Below are 14,462 nucleotides of genomic sequence, written 5' to 3'. Positions count from 1 at the left end.
CTCTTGCTCCCCTCCGGCCCAGAGCGAGGCACTTGTCTCTGTGTTTTTTTGTTAAGTTCTACTTCCCTCTCTTCAGGAAAGCCTCTGATGCTGTTATCACTACTACTACCTTATCCATAGTCCTCGAGATTGTCTGTGTACGTTTTACTCTCTTCTTATCAATACCTGGATTTCTTCTTCCTTTGCCTGCCAATGAAAACGATCTTTGGCGTTGACGAAAAGCGCGCGCGGATTTGCTTGCCCGGCTTGTCCCCGCACCCCGCATCAATCATTTTAGCGGGTCTCAACAAAGTCGAGCAGTCTCTCTTGCGTTGCTCGCCATCTTTTTCTTTTCGACATTGACTACCAATCAAAGCAGACGACATCTGGCGCTCGTTACGATGAATGTCAGGATCTCATCGACTACTGCCTCTCTACTGCCGTCGTGGCTCGACGTCCGCACGGCGCTGTACACACTCGCCCCTCTGCTTCTGGTCCTTCATCTCGCCCGCGTCCGGCTCGCGCGGTACGAACATATCAAGTCGCTGCAGTCCGACTTTGGTGACCGGTATGCTCTGACAGACGAAGAGGCGGCCAAGGGCGGCAAGCGACGGATGAACGAGAGCGGCTATCGAGGCATTAGGGATGCGCAAGAAATCTTTAGGAACACCGGCCACTTTGACATGCCCTTCATCTCGCTCAAGGCGCTTGAGTTTGCCCTTTTTAGGTCAGTCGAGCCCCTGGTCAACATCGTTGCTTGCGAAGAGAGAAGGTTCGGCTGATTTGAAAATTCAAACAGAACGTATGGAATCCCGACGATCTCTAAGATCCTTTTGCGGACGGGGCAGTTTGTCGACATTGACAAGTCGTCGAAGCGCTACGTCGATACGTCAGTCCTCATTGCGTCCTTTTTCACTTACCCGCTCCCGGTATTTGATCTCGAGGACAACGAGGATCATAGCAAGGCTCGAAAAAGGGAAAAGGGCTTTTACAACGATGATCGAAATGACCCGAGGTCAGCCATTGCCATTGCAAGGATCAATTGGCTGCATGCCAGAGCGAACAAGATGCATGAACCTCATGGCGCAGGCATTTCCAACGACGACCTCCTATATACGCTCTCAACATTCATGATTGTCCCTGTTCGATGGTGAGCCTGGTTGATCTGGCCCCGGAAATGTGCCATAGTAGAGCGCTGGACTGACCAAGTGCGTTTTAAGGTACCGCTTGTACGCCTGGCGTCCGGCTACGCCGCTCGAGTCGGAAGCGATCTTTACCGTATTCTACCACGCTGGCCGATGCATGGGCATCAAAGACATTCCGAAGACGAGAACGGAGATGGAAGCATGGTCAGAGGCTTATGAAGCAAAGCACATGGTCTATGCCGAGCAAAACGAAAAGGTGGCAAAGGAAACGGTCGACCTCCTCCTCTTCCACGCTCCCCACTTCATGCGCCCGGCTTTATCGCACGTCGTCAGTGAGTATATTTTTCGTATTCTTTCTTACTCCATTGCTCAGTAGCTAAGTCCTTTGTCTTTCAGCATCGCTTATGGACGAACGACTTCGTCTTTCTATGGGCTTTGTCAAGCCTCCCCATTGGCTGTACGGAATGAGCTACGGCCTCCTCCGAATCATGGCTCTCGTCAACCGCTACATGCTCATGCCAAGAAACACGCCAAAGAGCGTCGTGCCGCACAATGGACAAGGTCTCATGGACGGTGTCGACGCAGCCGATCCTCAAGACATGTTCAGCGTCTGCCCGGCTTCGGGTATCCGGGCAGGGGAGGAGAACGGCAAGATGTGTCCCGTCGGAGGGGCACAGAAGCAAAAGGCGATGATGCAGAAACGGCCCAAGCCAAGGCTGACGCCAAACTGGGTGAGTGCTTCATCGCTCAAAGACACCATCGAGAAGACCCAGTCACTGACCGTCCCCCTCACCTCCCCAGTGGGAGAATGACGTGCACTATTCTCGTGCTGCGCCAAAGTACTCATTCGTCTGGTTCTACGAGCGCCTCTTCGTGCCCGAGGAACTTCGGAGGGGTGCTAAGAAATGGCGTCCCATGCACCTAGCCAAGGACCTTCCCAGTGGTCCTGTCGATGGCCTCGATTGTGGATACCGACTCGAAGAGTGCGGACCGAGGGGCCTCGAGATGCAAGGGAGGAAGGAGATTTATGACGAAGCGAAGAGGCTCAACGGTGGAAGGGACCTCGACGGCATGTGGGGCTTCGATCGAGAGGTATAGCCCTCTCTCCCTTCTTTTCTGCGTCTTCCCAACATTTGAATTTCTCTGTACTTCTCTGTCTGTCTCTCCGCTTAAACGAGCAAAGCTGTGCCAGATTATGTGATTCTTCTCATGATTGTAAGGTTGTGAGGCCTTGGCTTGGCTTAGAGGACAACGAAGCTCTGAGGCGTGTACCGCTTGGTGTTGTATACGCTCTTGCGTGCCTTGAAACGATCCCTCTATCAGCCTTACTGAAAGCTGCTTCATTTCCTGAGGCCAGCCCTTGAGACAGACACTCACCTCCCAGTCGGGTACATCCTTCATGATCTCCTTTTCGCGCGCGTACTGCGCCTGCTCGCGCCTGTACGTGTCCCTGTCTGCCTCGGCAAGAAGTAGCGGTACGAGGTGAATTCTCGACCAGGCCTTCTCTCGCTTCAGTTCTCTGTTGACCGCAAACCCCTCCTCCCGTAAGCTCTCTGGCCTTCGCGCAATCATTCATCAGTAAAGATGAAAGAGGACAACTCACCGCTGTTCAAGGTTTCCCATGCCGACACGATAGAAGCCATATGCGCAAATGGCCAGCACGCCGCCAAAGATGGCCAGGCCGCCCGGTCCGCGCGTGGGGAGATTACGCTTGTACCGGATAGGCTCATAGCCGCCTTGGGGCGGTAGATCTCTGCGAGGGCGAGGGAAGGAATACGGGTCAGTGAATCGTGGGGGATGACAGGAAGGAAGAGATAGATAATGCCAGGACGTCAAGAGGCCCCAGAACCTACTCACTGCTTGTACTCGACTGTGGACAGGAGAAGTGTGATGAGAGTGTCAGCGAATGATCCAGCCGATACTTCCTCTCATTCGGTGACACAAGACTCACTACCGCTCATGTCGACGTCGGTCCGCGGGCAAGGGAGGGAAAGAAAGTCGCTTGAACCAACGAGACGACAGACGAGCGCGACCTTCAGATTACCACGTGGCGCGTGACGCCTCAACCCGCCCATGGCTGCATCTTCCTCCTCTCTACTTAACCAGGTATCGACTGATTTGGGGTTTGGGCCTTCAACTTGTGCTGCAGGGAACTAACAGACATGCAGTGGATGGCTCTCAAAGGTGAACAAATAAGAATGGACGGGCGAATTGCGTGTCCATGAGCTCTTGGAGTGCTCGATGTGAAGGAATCTGATTGTGATGGTGTACCGGTACAAAAATATAGAGAAGGATGGATTCACGAAGCCATCAAGCCGAGAAAGGGGCCAGACGAGCTTGTGCTTTGTCACTTTGTGTCCGAAGATCGTACTCTCCGTGCTGAGGTGGCAAGAAATTTGGCGAGGTCAGTGAAATAGTGTACACAAGGTCAGAAAGGAGTCCAACTTACCTGAGTAATGTACCGCACCCATGGCAACGCTTGGTAGCCTGACTTCTCCACAATCTTGAGGTACCGAACCTGGATACCCGAGACTGTGAAGTATGGAATCTCGAATTTGACGTTGATTGGTGCTCTCCGGTCGAGCGTGTCCTCGTTCTTGACGCTCGGCAGCCCAAAGTGGGCCCTCATGAGAAACTCTCGTCCGCCACCCAGCTGCTTGATCTTCCAAACCATGGCCGACTTCTCGGGTGCGTAGTGAACAGACCCTACAGCAGCTCGGAACTTTGGAGAGTCGGCATCATCTGGCACGGGTACGTGGATCTCGACATTGTTGGCCGTTGATCTTCGCTTGAATTGCGCCTTGCACTGTAGAATGCGAGGGGTTAGGCTGACAGCTATGCCCTCGACGTAAATCCAAGAGGTCTCACCTTGACCATGAATTCGATACGACTGCCCTCGTGTCGCTCAATGATGGCCTCTGCCCAGATCAAAGGCTTGACTTGGGTGCTAAGACGGTACGACATGAGCTCAAACTCGCCGTCCGGAGGAATGAAGCTGATCGTGCGATCGTTTTCGAATCGTGAAAGCCGGACACATTGATGGAATTTGACGTCCTCCATCTCGATTGCCTTTCCTCTCGCCGCTGATGCAGCCCCAAGTCGTCAGCGGAATGAAGCCTGCTTCGCGTGGGCATCTTCCACTCACCTCGCCCTGTGCTCTCAAACATGACCTTGTCGTTGAGACCCAATCTCAGCTCGGGCATGCCCGAAAGATAGCACTTCATCTTGACAGCACCCAGAATCTCGCTCCGCACAACGTTCCCGTTTGCGTTAACGAGAAGGTTGACTGACTCGACGACGTCGAGGAACACCTCGTTTTTCCGGTATCGAATCCCCTCGGATCGCCAAGAGACGGCATTCGTCACAGCCATCGGCGGTCTTGCCTGGATTTCGAGCTTGTGTGACTCTTGAGTGATGTACCTGTGCGCAGATAGTCAGTTAGCGAGGGCAATAATAGGCAGAGGAAATGTAGGACATACTCTTGGAGGATTTTGCTCTCAGTCGTCTGAGGGTAGCCAAAATCCATCATCTCATCGAGGAGCTCGTAGATGATGACAAAGTTGTCCCGAATGCTCTCCTCTTCGAGCTCCTTGAAGTACTCCTCCAGCACCGAGGCGAGCTTGTGGAGAAAGAGAAGGATCTCGGCAGCGTTGGAGTTTCGGCGCGAGAGGGCGAGCACTGTATAACAGCCAGAGCAAATTAGCGAAGAGAGCAAGTATCTGCTGTACTGAAACTCACAGTAGAGGTTGTTGTGCCGAATGAACATGTAATTGACGCCCTCGCTGGTGAAGCAGGGATTCACCGCACTCCCGCCGCTCTCTTCCTCCATGTCGAGAAGCAGTGGGAGGAAACGCTCGACGGTGGAGGGCGCCACATCGTCCCTGTACGACCGCTGGATGAGGGACTTGCCCTTGATATCCACGATGGCCACGAGCGAGGCCATCTTGTCTGAATGTCTCTAGTCCGACGCTCAGAGGTCGCGGATACGAAAAGGGCCAAGCGATTGAGTCGAGAAGCGCGCGGGCTCGAGCGTTTTGGCTGGCCAGTTGAGGTTTCCTGCACGTGTTTCACACCTGGAGATTTTTGAGATTTTTTGGAAGTTCGTACAGGATAGCCTTCCCTCTCTTTCACTGGACATCAAGACATCGAGACATTCGACTGGGAAGATGCCGTCGAGCCAGCCACCGCCGGGGGAAGGTGCGAGCGGAAACTTCTCCCACATCGGCAACAAGTTCAAGCGCCAGGAGCTGTACAGAAAGCATCGCAAGGACAAGCGGCAAGAGAAGCTCAAGAAGCGCGTCGAGCAGGCCAGGGAGGAGCGAGGCGAAGAGGGCAAAGAGAAGAAGCGGGTGAGTCTCAGCGCCCTTTGTTGCTTCTTGGAAAGTGGCATTCTGATCTTCGTCTTGTCACACAGGCACGCCTGGCAGCAAATGTACCCCGAACCATCGAGAACACAAGAGACTACAACCCAACGATCATCAATGCCCCTAACACTCATCCTGGGCCGGGACCGTCCCAGGTCGCTTCGACGTCCGCAGCGGCCATAAGTTCCGACGACGAGAAAGATGAGAATGCGGAAGAGGAAGAAGCAGCAGAAGCAGCGGAAGAAGAACAGGAGGAGCAAGAGGAAGATGAGGATCCACACGCACCTCCGGCCATTCTAATCACTACCTCGCTGCCCTCCAACTCAACATCTCCCCATCTTGCCTCTGCGAATTCGCGATCGCACCCCGCCGAACGGGTGCGAGACTTTGTCGACCAGCTTCTTGATGTCTTTCCAGGCGCAGAGTACCGGCCTAGAGCGGCCGCCAAGGGTGTTGGCTTAGGCAAGATATCTGGGTGGGCTAGGAAAAGGGGCTACGATGCTCTCCTAGTCGTGGGCGAGGACAAGAAGGAGCCCTTCTCTCTTACAATCATTGGACTTCCGCTAGGACCGACGGCCTTCTTTCGGCTGACCTCGATCTCGATGGGCTCGGAGATATATGGGCGCGGCCATTCGACCAAGCATACCCCCGAGCTGATTCTCAACAACTTTACCACAACTCTAGGCCATCGCGTCGGTGGGCTATTCCAGTCCCTCTTCCCCAAGGTGCCTGAGCTCCAGGGTAGACAAGTGGTGACGGCGCACAACCAGCGCGACTACATCTTCTTTCGAAGACATCGATATATGTTCAAGAATGAAGACAAGACAAAGCTCCAAGAGATTGGGCCTCAGTTCACCATCAAGCTGCGCAGCCTCAAAAACGGCTTGCCAAAAGGGGCAGGAGCCTGGGACGGGGTCATCGACTTTGATGGTACGGGAACAGCTCCCTCAGACGAGCAAGGCGTCGAGGGTGTGCAAGGACGGATGGCGCTGGCCAACAAGAAGAGAAAGCGGGCGACAGCCGAAGAGGAAGTGCAGGGCATGGAATTCGAGTGGAAGCCCAAGATGGGCGTGTCTAGGCGCAACTTCTTCCTGTAGCTCCTCCCATTTGGATCGCTCTGATGTATCATGAACTCTGACCTGCCACGGCATTGGCAGTGATATAGATTACAATTGGTCTGTCTTTCATGCTCGCTTAGCCCACTTCACATCGAGCCGCTTTTCAGGCCCAAGCTGGAATCCATCGAGGGCCTCCCGTGCGGCACCGGCCAACTTTGAAGAGTGGAACTCGACAAAGGCAAAGGCGCCTCTTTCTTGGCTGGCCGGCAGCAACTGCACGTCCTTGAATCCGGTGTGTCTTTCGCAATCGCATTGTGTCAGGTTCGCACCAAACTGCTCGTAGTCGTCCAGAATCCAGGTGTACTCACTGCTGAAACAAAACACCGAGCTGGTCCTCGCTGACATCGGAGGGTAACTCTCCACAAAAGAGAAGATTGTTCGGCACACTTCCCGGCGCTGGTAGCGGCGCACCCAGATCCTCTTCTTCATCCGAATCCCCCATTTCCATCTCCTCTGCATTGATGGTGCTGATCAGCGTCTGCTTTGTCAGGAAAGTGTGTGTAAGACTGGATGCTCACCCCCTGAGTCACTCTGTTCCTCTAGTGCCGCGACGGCCTCGCTCTTTCGTCTCTTCCCTGCCCGAGCCTCGTCTCCCTCCTCCTCCTCTTGCCCTTGATCACCCAAGCCAGCCTCTGCGTCATCATCCTCTCCCTCCTCATCATCTCCATCCGCAGCGACGCCACCATTTCTGCTTTTCGCCTCATCGCGCGCCCGCTTCTTTTCGCGGCTCTGAAGATCGGCGGCTGCGCTTGAAAAGGTGACTTTTGCCTTGGATGCTGACTTTGACGAGGAGGGGTCGCCTTTCATGGACGCCAGCACGTTGGGGTCAAAGAGCGCCTCTGGCCCGAGCTCCTCGATGACTGACGCTTTTGACTTTGATCGAGCATAGTCGAGTGCCTAGAGCAAGGAGACAAATGGTGAGCATGGGTGCTAGAGCGCATGGGTGCTAGAGCGCATGGTGGGGTCTTTCTCCCACACTCACCAAGGCGCTCCCATAGAAATCGAATCCATCGAGTGCTCTCAGCGCACTCGTTGAGCTAGCCAGATCCCGAAACACGACAAAGGCCTGCCCACGCATCGAGTCTCTCCTCGTCGCCACGACGTCGATGACTTTGCCATACACATTGAAAAGACAGTACAGCTGCCGGCGCAACTCGGGCTTCTTGATCTTGGAAGGTATGTTGCGAACGTACAGCGATGGGCTTGGCGGCGTCTTGGACGAGGATGAGGCCATGGCTTAGTCTCTGCACCTTCCTCCCTAAGGTGTCGTTGATGAGGACAAAGAATGAAGGGGTGCGATGTTTCTTCGCGTCGGCATCCACGTGGAGAAATTTACGCACCCATCTTTGACACTTGCTACCGTGTTGACCAGTCAACACTCTTCTCCTGTATCCGAGTATCGGAGGGTAAACGCCTCCAACAGGAGTACGTTGCGTCTCTGCAAACACGGTTCATCGCTGAAGTGAACATCCGTATAAATGCTCCAGTCTGCCCGTCTCCTACTTCTAGTCACGCGAATTTAGAGAGCGTTCTACGTTTTGTCATCATCAGCAAGAACAGAAAGTAAGGATCAAGAAGTGTAGCTTTGCTTAGAGCAAAATCGTCGCTCCTGTCTGTCTGCATAGGATGCATGTTATCTGCTCTTCTTGCCTCTCTGATGCGCCCAAGATTGGCGTCACAGCATCGAAAGGCCCGAGCCACGTTACAAAAACAATAGAGACTCTCTTTCCACCGAAGGCCTCCGATATCACCTGAATGGACCACCAATGAGATGCTGCATTCAAAAGGTGGACCAGCCTCTACTTTTCTACCTCAAACCATCACCTTTATCGATAAAGAACCCAACCAAGTCAGGCCTGCTTCCTTAATCAGAAGACCAAGGCCAGAGCCACCAGGCAAGACAATAACCACCACATTGCATATCCGGAAAGAGCAGACACCACCATCAGTTTGCAAGGGATGAGGTTGCTCAATCTCTTGATGATCTTCTCCCTTCCCCTTTTCTTCTCGTCGCACCTCGTCTCCTCGCTTCCCATGTGGAGAAATGGCGAAAAGGTTTCGTCTTCCGACGTCTCAAAGAAGAAGCTCACCGTCGGAGAATTGAGTGCAATCACAGAACCAGATCGCCTTAGAAATCTCTTTTACGAAGATTTTGAGTGGCCCAAGAGCGATAAACAGCGCCAAAAAAAGGTTAGAGAGGTCCTCCGAATTCTCGAGAGTAAGAAGATCACGGAACTCACTGAAATACCTGGGACGACAGCTGCACAAAGGGAAGAGGAATACAAGAAAGGGATCGAGAATTCCATCAACAACATCAGGAGCAAGGAATTGGGCACCTTTGTCGAACCCTCGGGAATTTCGTTTTGGGTAAACTCTTAAGGGTCGTCAACTTGGGTCTCTTCACACCCTCCCTTGTCAATATGAGTTCATTTTAGTTTTCTCTCAGCCTCAACTTCTCCCACGTTGATCTGGATCCATTGCGAAGCTGAAATGTAGTAGTGATCAAGACATGTGACCGCAGAAATACAGAAGGAACTGTGAGTAGCCTACCGAGGAGATGGCCTGCCGCATAAATCAAGGCGGACAAGTGTTGTTTTAGGAGCTTGTAGCGATGAAGGAAACGAGGACCTACTCAACGCTGCGATACTCTTCCTCTAAAGTATCGGAGTATCGGAGAGTAGACACCTCATCCAAGAGTACATGATGCTTACCAAACACGACTCTTAATTGAGGTAACACGACTCTTAATTGAGGTAACACGACTCTTAATTGAGGTAAACATCCGTGAAGTGCCCCCGATTTGCTCGTCTCTCTTCAGGTCACTGTCCACCTTTACCATTCACACTTACAAGCGGTGCAAAACAAAGGGGCATATGTGGGAGCAGCAGCGTAGGGGAGAGAGAACTTTATGCGTCTGTTTGTCACCATCAGCAAGATTTTGAAGGAAGAGTCAGAAAGCAACGATCTCAGCCAGAGCAAAGATCCTTGTTGGCTTACACACGAGGCGGAGAGAGAGCTCTCGATCCTCCCGTGAATCCACTCAGACTGGCGTCACAGCATTAGAAGGCCGAGACACGCCAGAAATCAAGACACAGCCCATCACACAGCCAATTATTTCCACCGATGTGATCTGATGCCGACTGATACACCACCCGTGGATTCTTGTATTCAGGTAAACCGTTCCTACGTTTTGCAGCCCAGGAAAAGAACAGTGTATTAGCAGGAGAGAAGGTCGACCAGCCCCACTCTTCACATCTCAGACCATCCCCTTTCCCAAGAAGAGCGAGTCCAGTGAAAGCTCCTCTCATAGACTCAAACCACCTTCAGACGCAGCTGTCATCGAGGTTCACCACCACACATCTCTAGCGCGGGAGGCAAGCACCGATTTGAAGCGAACCGAAAATGAAACCTGTCTACCTTTCGATGAATGGGGCCTTTCTTCTCTCCCTTTTTTCTTCTCCCCTTGTCTCCTCGCTTCCCATGGTAGGACGAGGTACAGGAGCTTTGCCTTCGTCTGGCTTGCGAGAAGTCACCTTTTCACCGAAATTCACCGTTCCAGAATTGCTTGCGACCACGGAACGGCAATCTCTCTCCAACCTCTTTTTCAATGACATAAAATGGCCCACGGACACGAAGGAACGTGACGAAGCAATACATGCAGTTGTCGGCCATCTTTGGAGGTCGAAAGTCCCAGGAATTCATCTGTCGGGAGAATTGCTCGTCGAGGCAGGATACAACATTAAGATCCAGAATTCTATCAACAACATCAAGAATATGATAAAGTGCACCTTCCAAGGACCTACAGGATTCGTAGGTAAATCTCGACCTCAGGGGTCGCCATCCTGAGACTCTTTGCTCCTTCCCTTGTCTTCAAAGCTTTTGTCTAAATGTTACTCTCATCATCATCATCTTCTCCTTTTCCCCCTCTTGAAGCGAGTCCTCTTCCGAGCTGACGAATTATTGACGAATTATCTTGGTCAATAGGCTGTGCCCGGATAAATTGAGGAGACTGTGACTTGCTTGCGTACCGAGACTACAGACTGCCATGTACCCAATGCGGACAGACCGATTGAGTCTGCCGAAAGAGCTTGCGGCGGTGAGGGGGAAAAGGACCTACTCGGCGCTGCGTAAATACAGGAACCGGAGCGAGCGCGGCGGTCGCATCTCGGTAGACAAATGAGGCGCTGCAGGAGCCCCGATGGCTGCTCGGACCGACAGGGAGAGGCGTAAGCATGATTGTGTGATAGATAATCTCATTCTTTCCTTCCCTTCTTCTTCTTCTTCTTCTTCACCAGGGTCTTCACTGTCGCGTCTTTCGAAAGAAGGAAGCACCAGGGCCTCCTAAGATACTCTGACCACCAAGACATCGAAGCTTTCGCAACTCAGCGTAGAAACCTAGCATGATGAAGATTTTTCCCGTCGTCATCACCATCATGGCGGTTTTAACATCTCTCGTCCTCTCTACGGCTCCTTCCACTCCCAAAGAAGAAGCACCGCCCGAGTCCTCAGGAGGACAACCATCACAAATTCAGCAGCCTTCTACGCCTCAAGGGGTCAGATTTGGAGTCAAAACTATCCTCGGCTTGAGTTCCGAACATCTGATGAATTTGCACTTTGACGAGATCGATTGGAGCGACGACACGAAAAAGAAGGGAGATCAGAAGACCGATATTCTTAAACGCCTTCAGAAAAGCATCTCAAAGATCCCTGAGTCCTCAGAAGGCGTTTCTGAAGACCTTGATCGTCCTGACCACTGCTGTACAAACAGAAAGGAGCTATACAGAGAGGGAATCACCAAGAGTCAGAACAACATCAAGAACGAGATCATGCACCCTCGTCGCATGAAGAGAACCAAAGTGGAACCTCCTCGCATCGCCCAAAGAGGTTTTCCTCATAGCATCCTTAAGAACCGTCGGCAGGATGAGCATGAAGACCCTCACCAGGCGACGCACGCAAGTAACCACGCAATTGAAGAATTTGCAAGCACGTCCTCGTCAGACGACACTACCGAAAAACCAGTCTCCCTGCACAGAAGCCGTAGACCGGTTTCGCATGAAAAATCTAGTCTGTCGACGCGCTACGAGTATGCAGACAGTCTCAGCACGTCGTCTGATGACGACGACTATATTGATTATCCTGACTGTTCGTGCTGCTCAATAAGCTGAAGAAGCACCTTTTACCAAATATTCCTACATGTTTCTGCGCCCTTCCATCCATATCTTTTTGACCCTTGGGAACCGCAGACTGAGCAGCTGATGCCCGATCTTCCCATCCCCAAGGCCCTCACCCGATACGGTTGCTGACGCAGTCCGGGCTGAGCTCTTGCTCTCTTCAAAAAACTGTACCGTGATCTCCTTTCCCAAAATCAATTGCGGATCTTCGGCGAATGCAAGTCGCTCCTCGACGCTGAAGCCAGACCCGATGGAGACTTTAACGCCATTGTGATCGACCCATACAGAGGCCAGCGCTCGTCTCTGGCCGTACTTTTTCCCAATCGGCAGCCTCATCTCGTTGATTGAGACATCCTCGACGACGTATTCGGCCTCACGCCACTGTTTGAACTTCCGAATGTCGGTACTGCGCGCGACCAAAGCGAGCGTCAACACCGTGCATCTAGGAATCGAAGAAAGAAGAGACGATACACTCACGTTCGCTTGCCCTCATATAGACTACCGGCCTTTCGCAACATGATCCCCTCCCAGCCCCTCTCAGCTGCCTCCTCGATCCATCGATGAACCTGCTCCGGCGTATTGATCTTTTCCTGATGCAGCTTTCGGACAAGTGGTACCCGACTCGCTTCTGCGCTCATGACGTTGCATTCGTCGACCAGTGGCTCGATCCTTGTCTTCACGCGCTCTTCAAAGGTCGCTGAGCTTGGCGGGCCGGACCTCCAGTTGGCAAACTCAGAAAACGTCAGGACGTCAAAGGGGAAAAAGGCCGGTCGATGGATCGTAAAGTTCTTTCTTTGCAGCGCAGACGCAACTGAGGTGAAGTCCTCGACAAAGTATGCCAGCGGATCCTCTTCCTTCCCTACTGCCGATGAGGGTGAGACTGACGACGAATCAACCACGACCTGATGCCCCTGATGATCTGTCATCGGCGACGTCGAATGCGCCTTGTGGCGAGGTATCAATGCGCAGCATTCACCGTCGAGGTACAGACGAGCGATCTTGTCACCCCGGGGTCCCAGCTCCTGACCCACGTCGAGCGACTTGCTGATGATATTGCGCGCAACGGTCGAGCCCGCAATGAATCCCTTGAGTTCCTCCTCTAGATTCTTTAGACCGTTGAAGCGTCGACCTGAACGGGAGAAGCTCTCGACGCTCAAAACTTCGAGCTTTCCTTCTGTCAGAGGGAACGCGATATCGACCTAGTAGATAGCAAAGGCCTGTTCAGCAATGATTTCCCTCGATGTGCCTCAATATGACCCACCTGGACGACGCAGCGGACCCCGTCAAGCTTTCGGCTGACATACCATTCCTCCCCGTGCTCTGGCGTATCAGCAGTCGAAGAAGGAAAGAGCTTGTGAAGCTGGTCTTTCTCGATTGTCTTTCCCAGCGCAACTTCAAATGCGCTTTTGCCCCTTGATCGTCTGTCTTGATCTGTCGTCTTTGTCCTTGGGTCCTCCTCGGCGTCGCCGGCCCGGCTCTCTTTCCCTGACGTCAAGCCCGTCGATGGACTCCCCTTGACAAAGACGGAGCGAAGCGTCTTTGCATTGATGCCTACCCGGAGATTTCGATCGAGGCATCTGCAGAAGCACTCGAGGACCGTCAGCCTCGTGGCGGCCCGCGAGACGAGCTCCTCGATGCTCGTCTTGGAGCCCGACTCTGTCGTGCTGTCTTCGACTCGCCAGGCCGTCGTCTCGTCGCTCGTCGCCTGCAGTGCTCCCGAGTCCTGCAGAAAGATGGCGAGGACCGACAGCGCGAGGTGACCGCTCACCTCGCGAGAGTCGAGCAGGCCAAGCACGTCGTGCATCGACGGCAGCAGACCGTGGCCGCAGGCATACAGGACCCGCCGGGCCTCTTCTTCATGTGGGAGCGTCGTCTGCCTCGACTTGGACACATCGCCATCTACGAGCCCGTGCTGGCGCAGGTAGCTCATGAGCTGGGAAGCACTCGTGTAGAGCCGGACATGGTCGTCGTAGAGAAAGAGCAGCAGATTGGCAGAGTCTTGCGAGGTCGAAGCGCGCAGGTATTTCTCCTTTTCTATTCTGGAGTTGGTGCCGCCGCACTCGACAATAAGGTCGCGAAGCTCTCGGAGCTGCTGTAGTTGTGGCGATTCGCCATGTTGGGGGTCGTCATTCTGATAGTAGGATTGGGCGGACGAGGAGGGAAGAGACGCTGAGGAGACCGAAGAGGGGGATGAGGTTGCGAGCGTGCGATGAGCCCACAACAAGGCGTCCCTGCGTGTCCCTCGCTGCAGCTGGTACGCGCGAGCTGCTAAGCCGCTCCTGTGCGATAGACGTGATACTGATGGTCCAGCAACGGCCGCCTCCCTCCTTGCCACCAATACCGACCCTCTCAGCATGCCCCTTTTGTCGTTGCAAGGCGGCCTCGATTGGGTTTTGACAAAAGGTCTGTGCGTCGTGTTTCGCGAAAAAAGTTCTCGCGCCTGCCGCGTGCACGCACACACGCCCGTGACATACCGAGCAGATCAAGATGTTATGTTGTTGACATTTGAGGGCGTCTTTGTCTCGACTAGACAGACAAGGAGGAAGTACTGAGGAAGGAAGTGTATGTGAAAGGGGCTAGCGTGGAAGCTTACCCCCTTCAGATGACCATCTAAAGTAGAGAAGAAAGAGAAAAAGAAGAAAAGAGCAAGGTACAAATCCGGTTGTAGAGAGAGAAAGAAGAGGC

General features: G+C 53.2%; 6 protein-coding genes across 6 annotated transcripts; 2 read left to right on the top strand and 4 right to left on the bottom strand.

Moving 5' to 3' along the window:
• The first annotated feature begins 295 nt into the window (after positions 1–295).
• Positions 296–2,321, top strand: FA10DRAFT_264801 (hypothetical protein). Its single transcript, XM_025520798.1, has 5 exons — positions 296–706; positions 779–1,129; positions 1,200–1,456; positions 1,521–1,855; positions 1,926–2,321. The coding sequence occupies exons 1-5, from the start codon at positions 381–383 to the stop codon at positions 2,220–2,222; spliced, it is 1,566 nt and encodes a 521-aa protein (XP_025381443.1). The 5' UTR covers positions 296–380; the 3' UTR covers positions 2,223–2,321.
• Positions 2,322–2,333: 12 nt separating this feature from the next.
• On the bottom strand, positions 2,334–3,199 carry FA10DRAFT_274252 (hypothetical protein; the record flags this gene model as incomplete). Its single annotated transcript, XM_025523211.1, has 4 exons — positions 2,334–2,425; positions 2,502–2,643; positions 2,728–2,877; positions 3,192–3,199. 4 exons carry the CDS (start codon positions 3,197–3,199, stop codon positions 2,366–2,368), a joined length of 360 nt encoding a protein of 119 aa, XP_025381442.1. The 3' UTR covers positions 2,334–2,365.
• Positions 3,200–3,237: 38 nt separating this feature from the next.
• On the bottom strand, positions 3,238–5,129 carry FA10DRAFT_264799 (putative clathrin assembly protein AP47). The gene is made up of 6 exons (XM_025520797.1): positions 4,863–5,129; positions 4,604–4,802; positions 4,270–4,544; positions 3,993–4,207; positions 3,574–3,930; positions 3,238–3,503 (listed from the first exon to the last, which is right to left on the bottom strand). The coding sequence occupies exons 1-6, from the start codon at positions 5,065–5,067 to the stop codon at positions 3,435–3,437; spliced, it is 1,320 nt and encodes a 439-aa protein (XP_025381441.1). The 5' UTR covers positions 5,068–5,129; the 3' UTR covers positions 3,238–3,434.
• A 161-nt stretch (positions 5,130–5,290) lies between these two features.
• FA10DRAFT_277836 (Brix-domain-containing protein) lies at positions 5,291–6,585 on the top strand (the record flags this gene model as incomplete). The annotated part of the gene is made up of 2 exons (XM_025523407.1): positions 5,291–5,473; positions 5,539–6,585. 2 exons carry the CDS (start codon positions 5,291–5,293, stop codon positions 6,583–6,585), a joined length of 1,230 nt encoding a protein of 409 aa, XP_025381440.1.
• On the bottom strand, positions 6,510–7,936 carry FA10DRAFT_248870 (RNA-binding domain-containing protein). Its single transcript, XM_025519508.1, has 4 exons — positions 7,589–7,936; positions 7,125–7,503; positions 6,915–7,059; positions 6,510–6,844 (listed from the first exon to the last, which is right to left on the bottom strand). Exons 1-4 carry the CDS (start codon positions 7,838–7,840, stop codon positions 6,673–6,675), a joined length of 948 nt encoding a protein of 315 aa, XP_025381439.1. The 5' UTR covers positions 7,841–7,936; the 3' UTR covers positions 6,510–6,672.
• A 3,738-nt stretch (positions 7,937–11,674) lies between these two features.
• Positions 11,675–14,178, bottom strand: FA10DRAFT_248868 (hypothetical protein). The gene is made up of 3 exons (XM_025519507.1): positions 13,039–14,178; positions 12,255–12,976; positions 11,675–12,183 (listed from the first exon to the last, which is right to left on the bottom strand). Exons 1-3 carry the CDS (start codon positions 14,131–14,133, stop codon positions 11,796–11,798), a joined length of 2,205 nt encoding a protein of 734 aa, XP_025381438.1. The 5' UTR covers positions 14,134–14,178; the 3' UTR covers positions 11,675–11,795.
• Positions 14,179–14,462: the final 284 nt, after the last annotated feature.

Source organism: Acaromyces ingoldii (genome assembly GCF_003144295.1).
Source record: "Acaromyces ingoldii strain MCA 4198 unplaced genomic scaffold FA10scaffold_1, whole genome shotgun sequence".
Lineage (NCBI taxonomy): Eukaryota > Fungi > Basidiomycota > Exobasidiomycetes > Exobasidiales > Cryptobasidiaceae > Acaromyces > Acaromyces ingoldii.
The sequence above is the reverse complement of the archived record's forward strand: the minus strand, read 5'-3'. Positions and strand labels throughout refer to the sequence as shown.

What these genes read in the sequence shown, in the direction of transcription:
- FA10DRAFT_248870 (XM_025519508.1), bottom strand. Translation starts at nt 7,840, where the DNA reads ATGGCCTCATCCTCGTCCAAGACGCCGCCAAGCCCATCGCTGTACGTT. An exon ending in ATTTCTATGGGAGCGCCTTG is followed by an intron (nt 7,504 to 7,588) that starts GTGAGTGTGGGA and finishes TCCTTGCTCTAG; the next exon opens with GCACTCGACTATGCTCGATC. An exon ending in GGAACAGAGTGACTCAGGGG is followed by an intron (nt 7,060 to 7,124) that starts GTGAGCATCCAG and finishes CCATCAATGCAG; the next exon opens with AGGAGATGGAAATGGGGGAT.
- FA10DRAFT_264801 (XM_025520798.1), top strand. Translation starts at nt 381, where the DNA reads ATGAATGTCAGGATCTCATCGACTACTGCCTCTCTACTGCCGTCGTGG. An exon ending in CTTGAGTTTGCCCTTTTTAG is followed by an intron (nt 707 to 778) that starts GTCAGTCGAGCC and finishes AAATTCAAACAG; the next exon opens with AACGTATGGAATCCCGACGA. An exon ending in CAAGGCTGACGCCAAACTGG is followed by an intron (nt 1,856 to 1,925) that starts GTGAGTGCTTCA and finishes TCACCTCCCCAG; the next exon opens with TGGGAGAATGACGTGCACTA.
- FA10DRAFT_264799 (XM_025520797.1), bottom strand. Translation starts at nt 5,067, where the DNA reads ATGGCCTCGCTCGTGGCCATCGTGGATATCAAGGGCAAGTCCCTCATC. An exon ending in TCGGCACAACAACCTCTACT is followed by an intron (nt 4,803 to 4,862) that starts GTGAGTTTCAGT and finishes GCTGTTATACAG; the next exon opens with TGCTCGCCCTCTCGCGCCGA. An exon ending in GAGAGCAAAATCCTCCAAGA is followed by an intron (nt 4,545 to 4,603) that starts GTATGTCCTACA and finishes ATCTGCGCACAG; the next exon opens with GTACATCACTCAAGAGTCAC.
- FA10DRAFT_248868 (XM_025519507.1), bottom strand. Translation starts at nt 14,133, where the DNA reads ATGCTGAGAGGGTCGGTATTGGTGGCAAGGAGGGAGGCGGCCGTTGCT. An exon ending in GGGTCCGCTGCGTCGTCCAG is followed by an intron (nt 12,977 to 13,038) that starts GTGGGTCATATT and finishes GCTATCTACTAG; the next exon opens with GTCGATATCGCGTTCCCTCT. An exon ending in CTATATGAGGGCAAGCGAAC is followed by an intron (nt 12,184 to 12,254) that starts GTGAGTGTATCG and finishes GGTCGCGCGCAG; the next exon opens with TACCGACATTCGGAAGTTCA.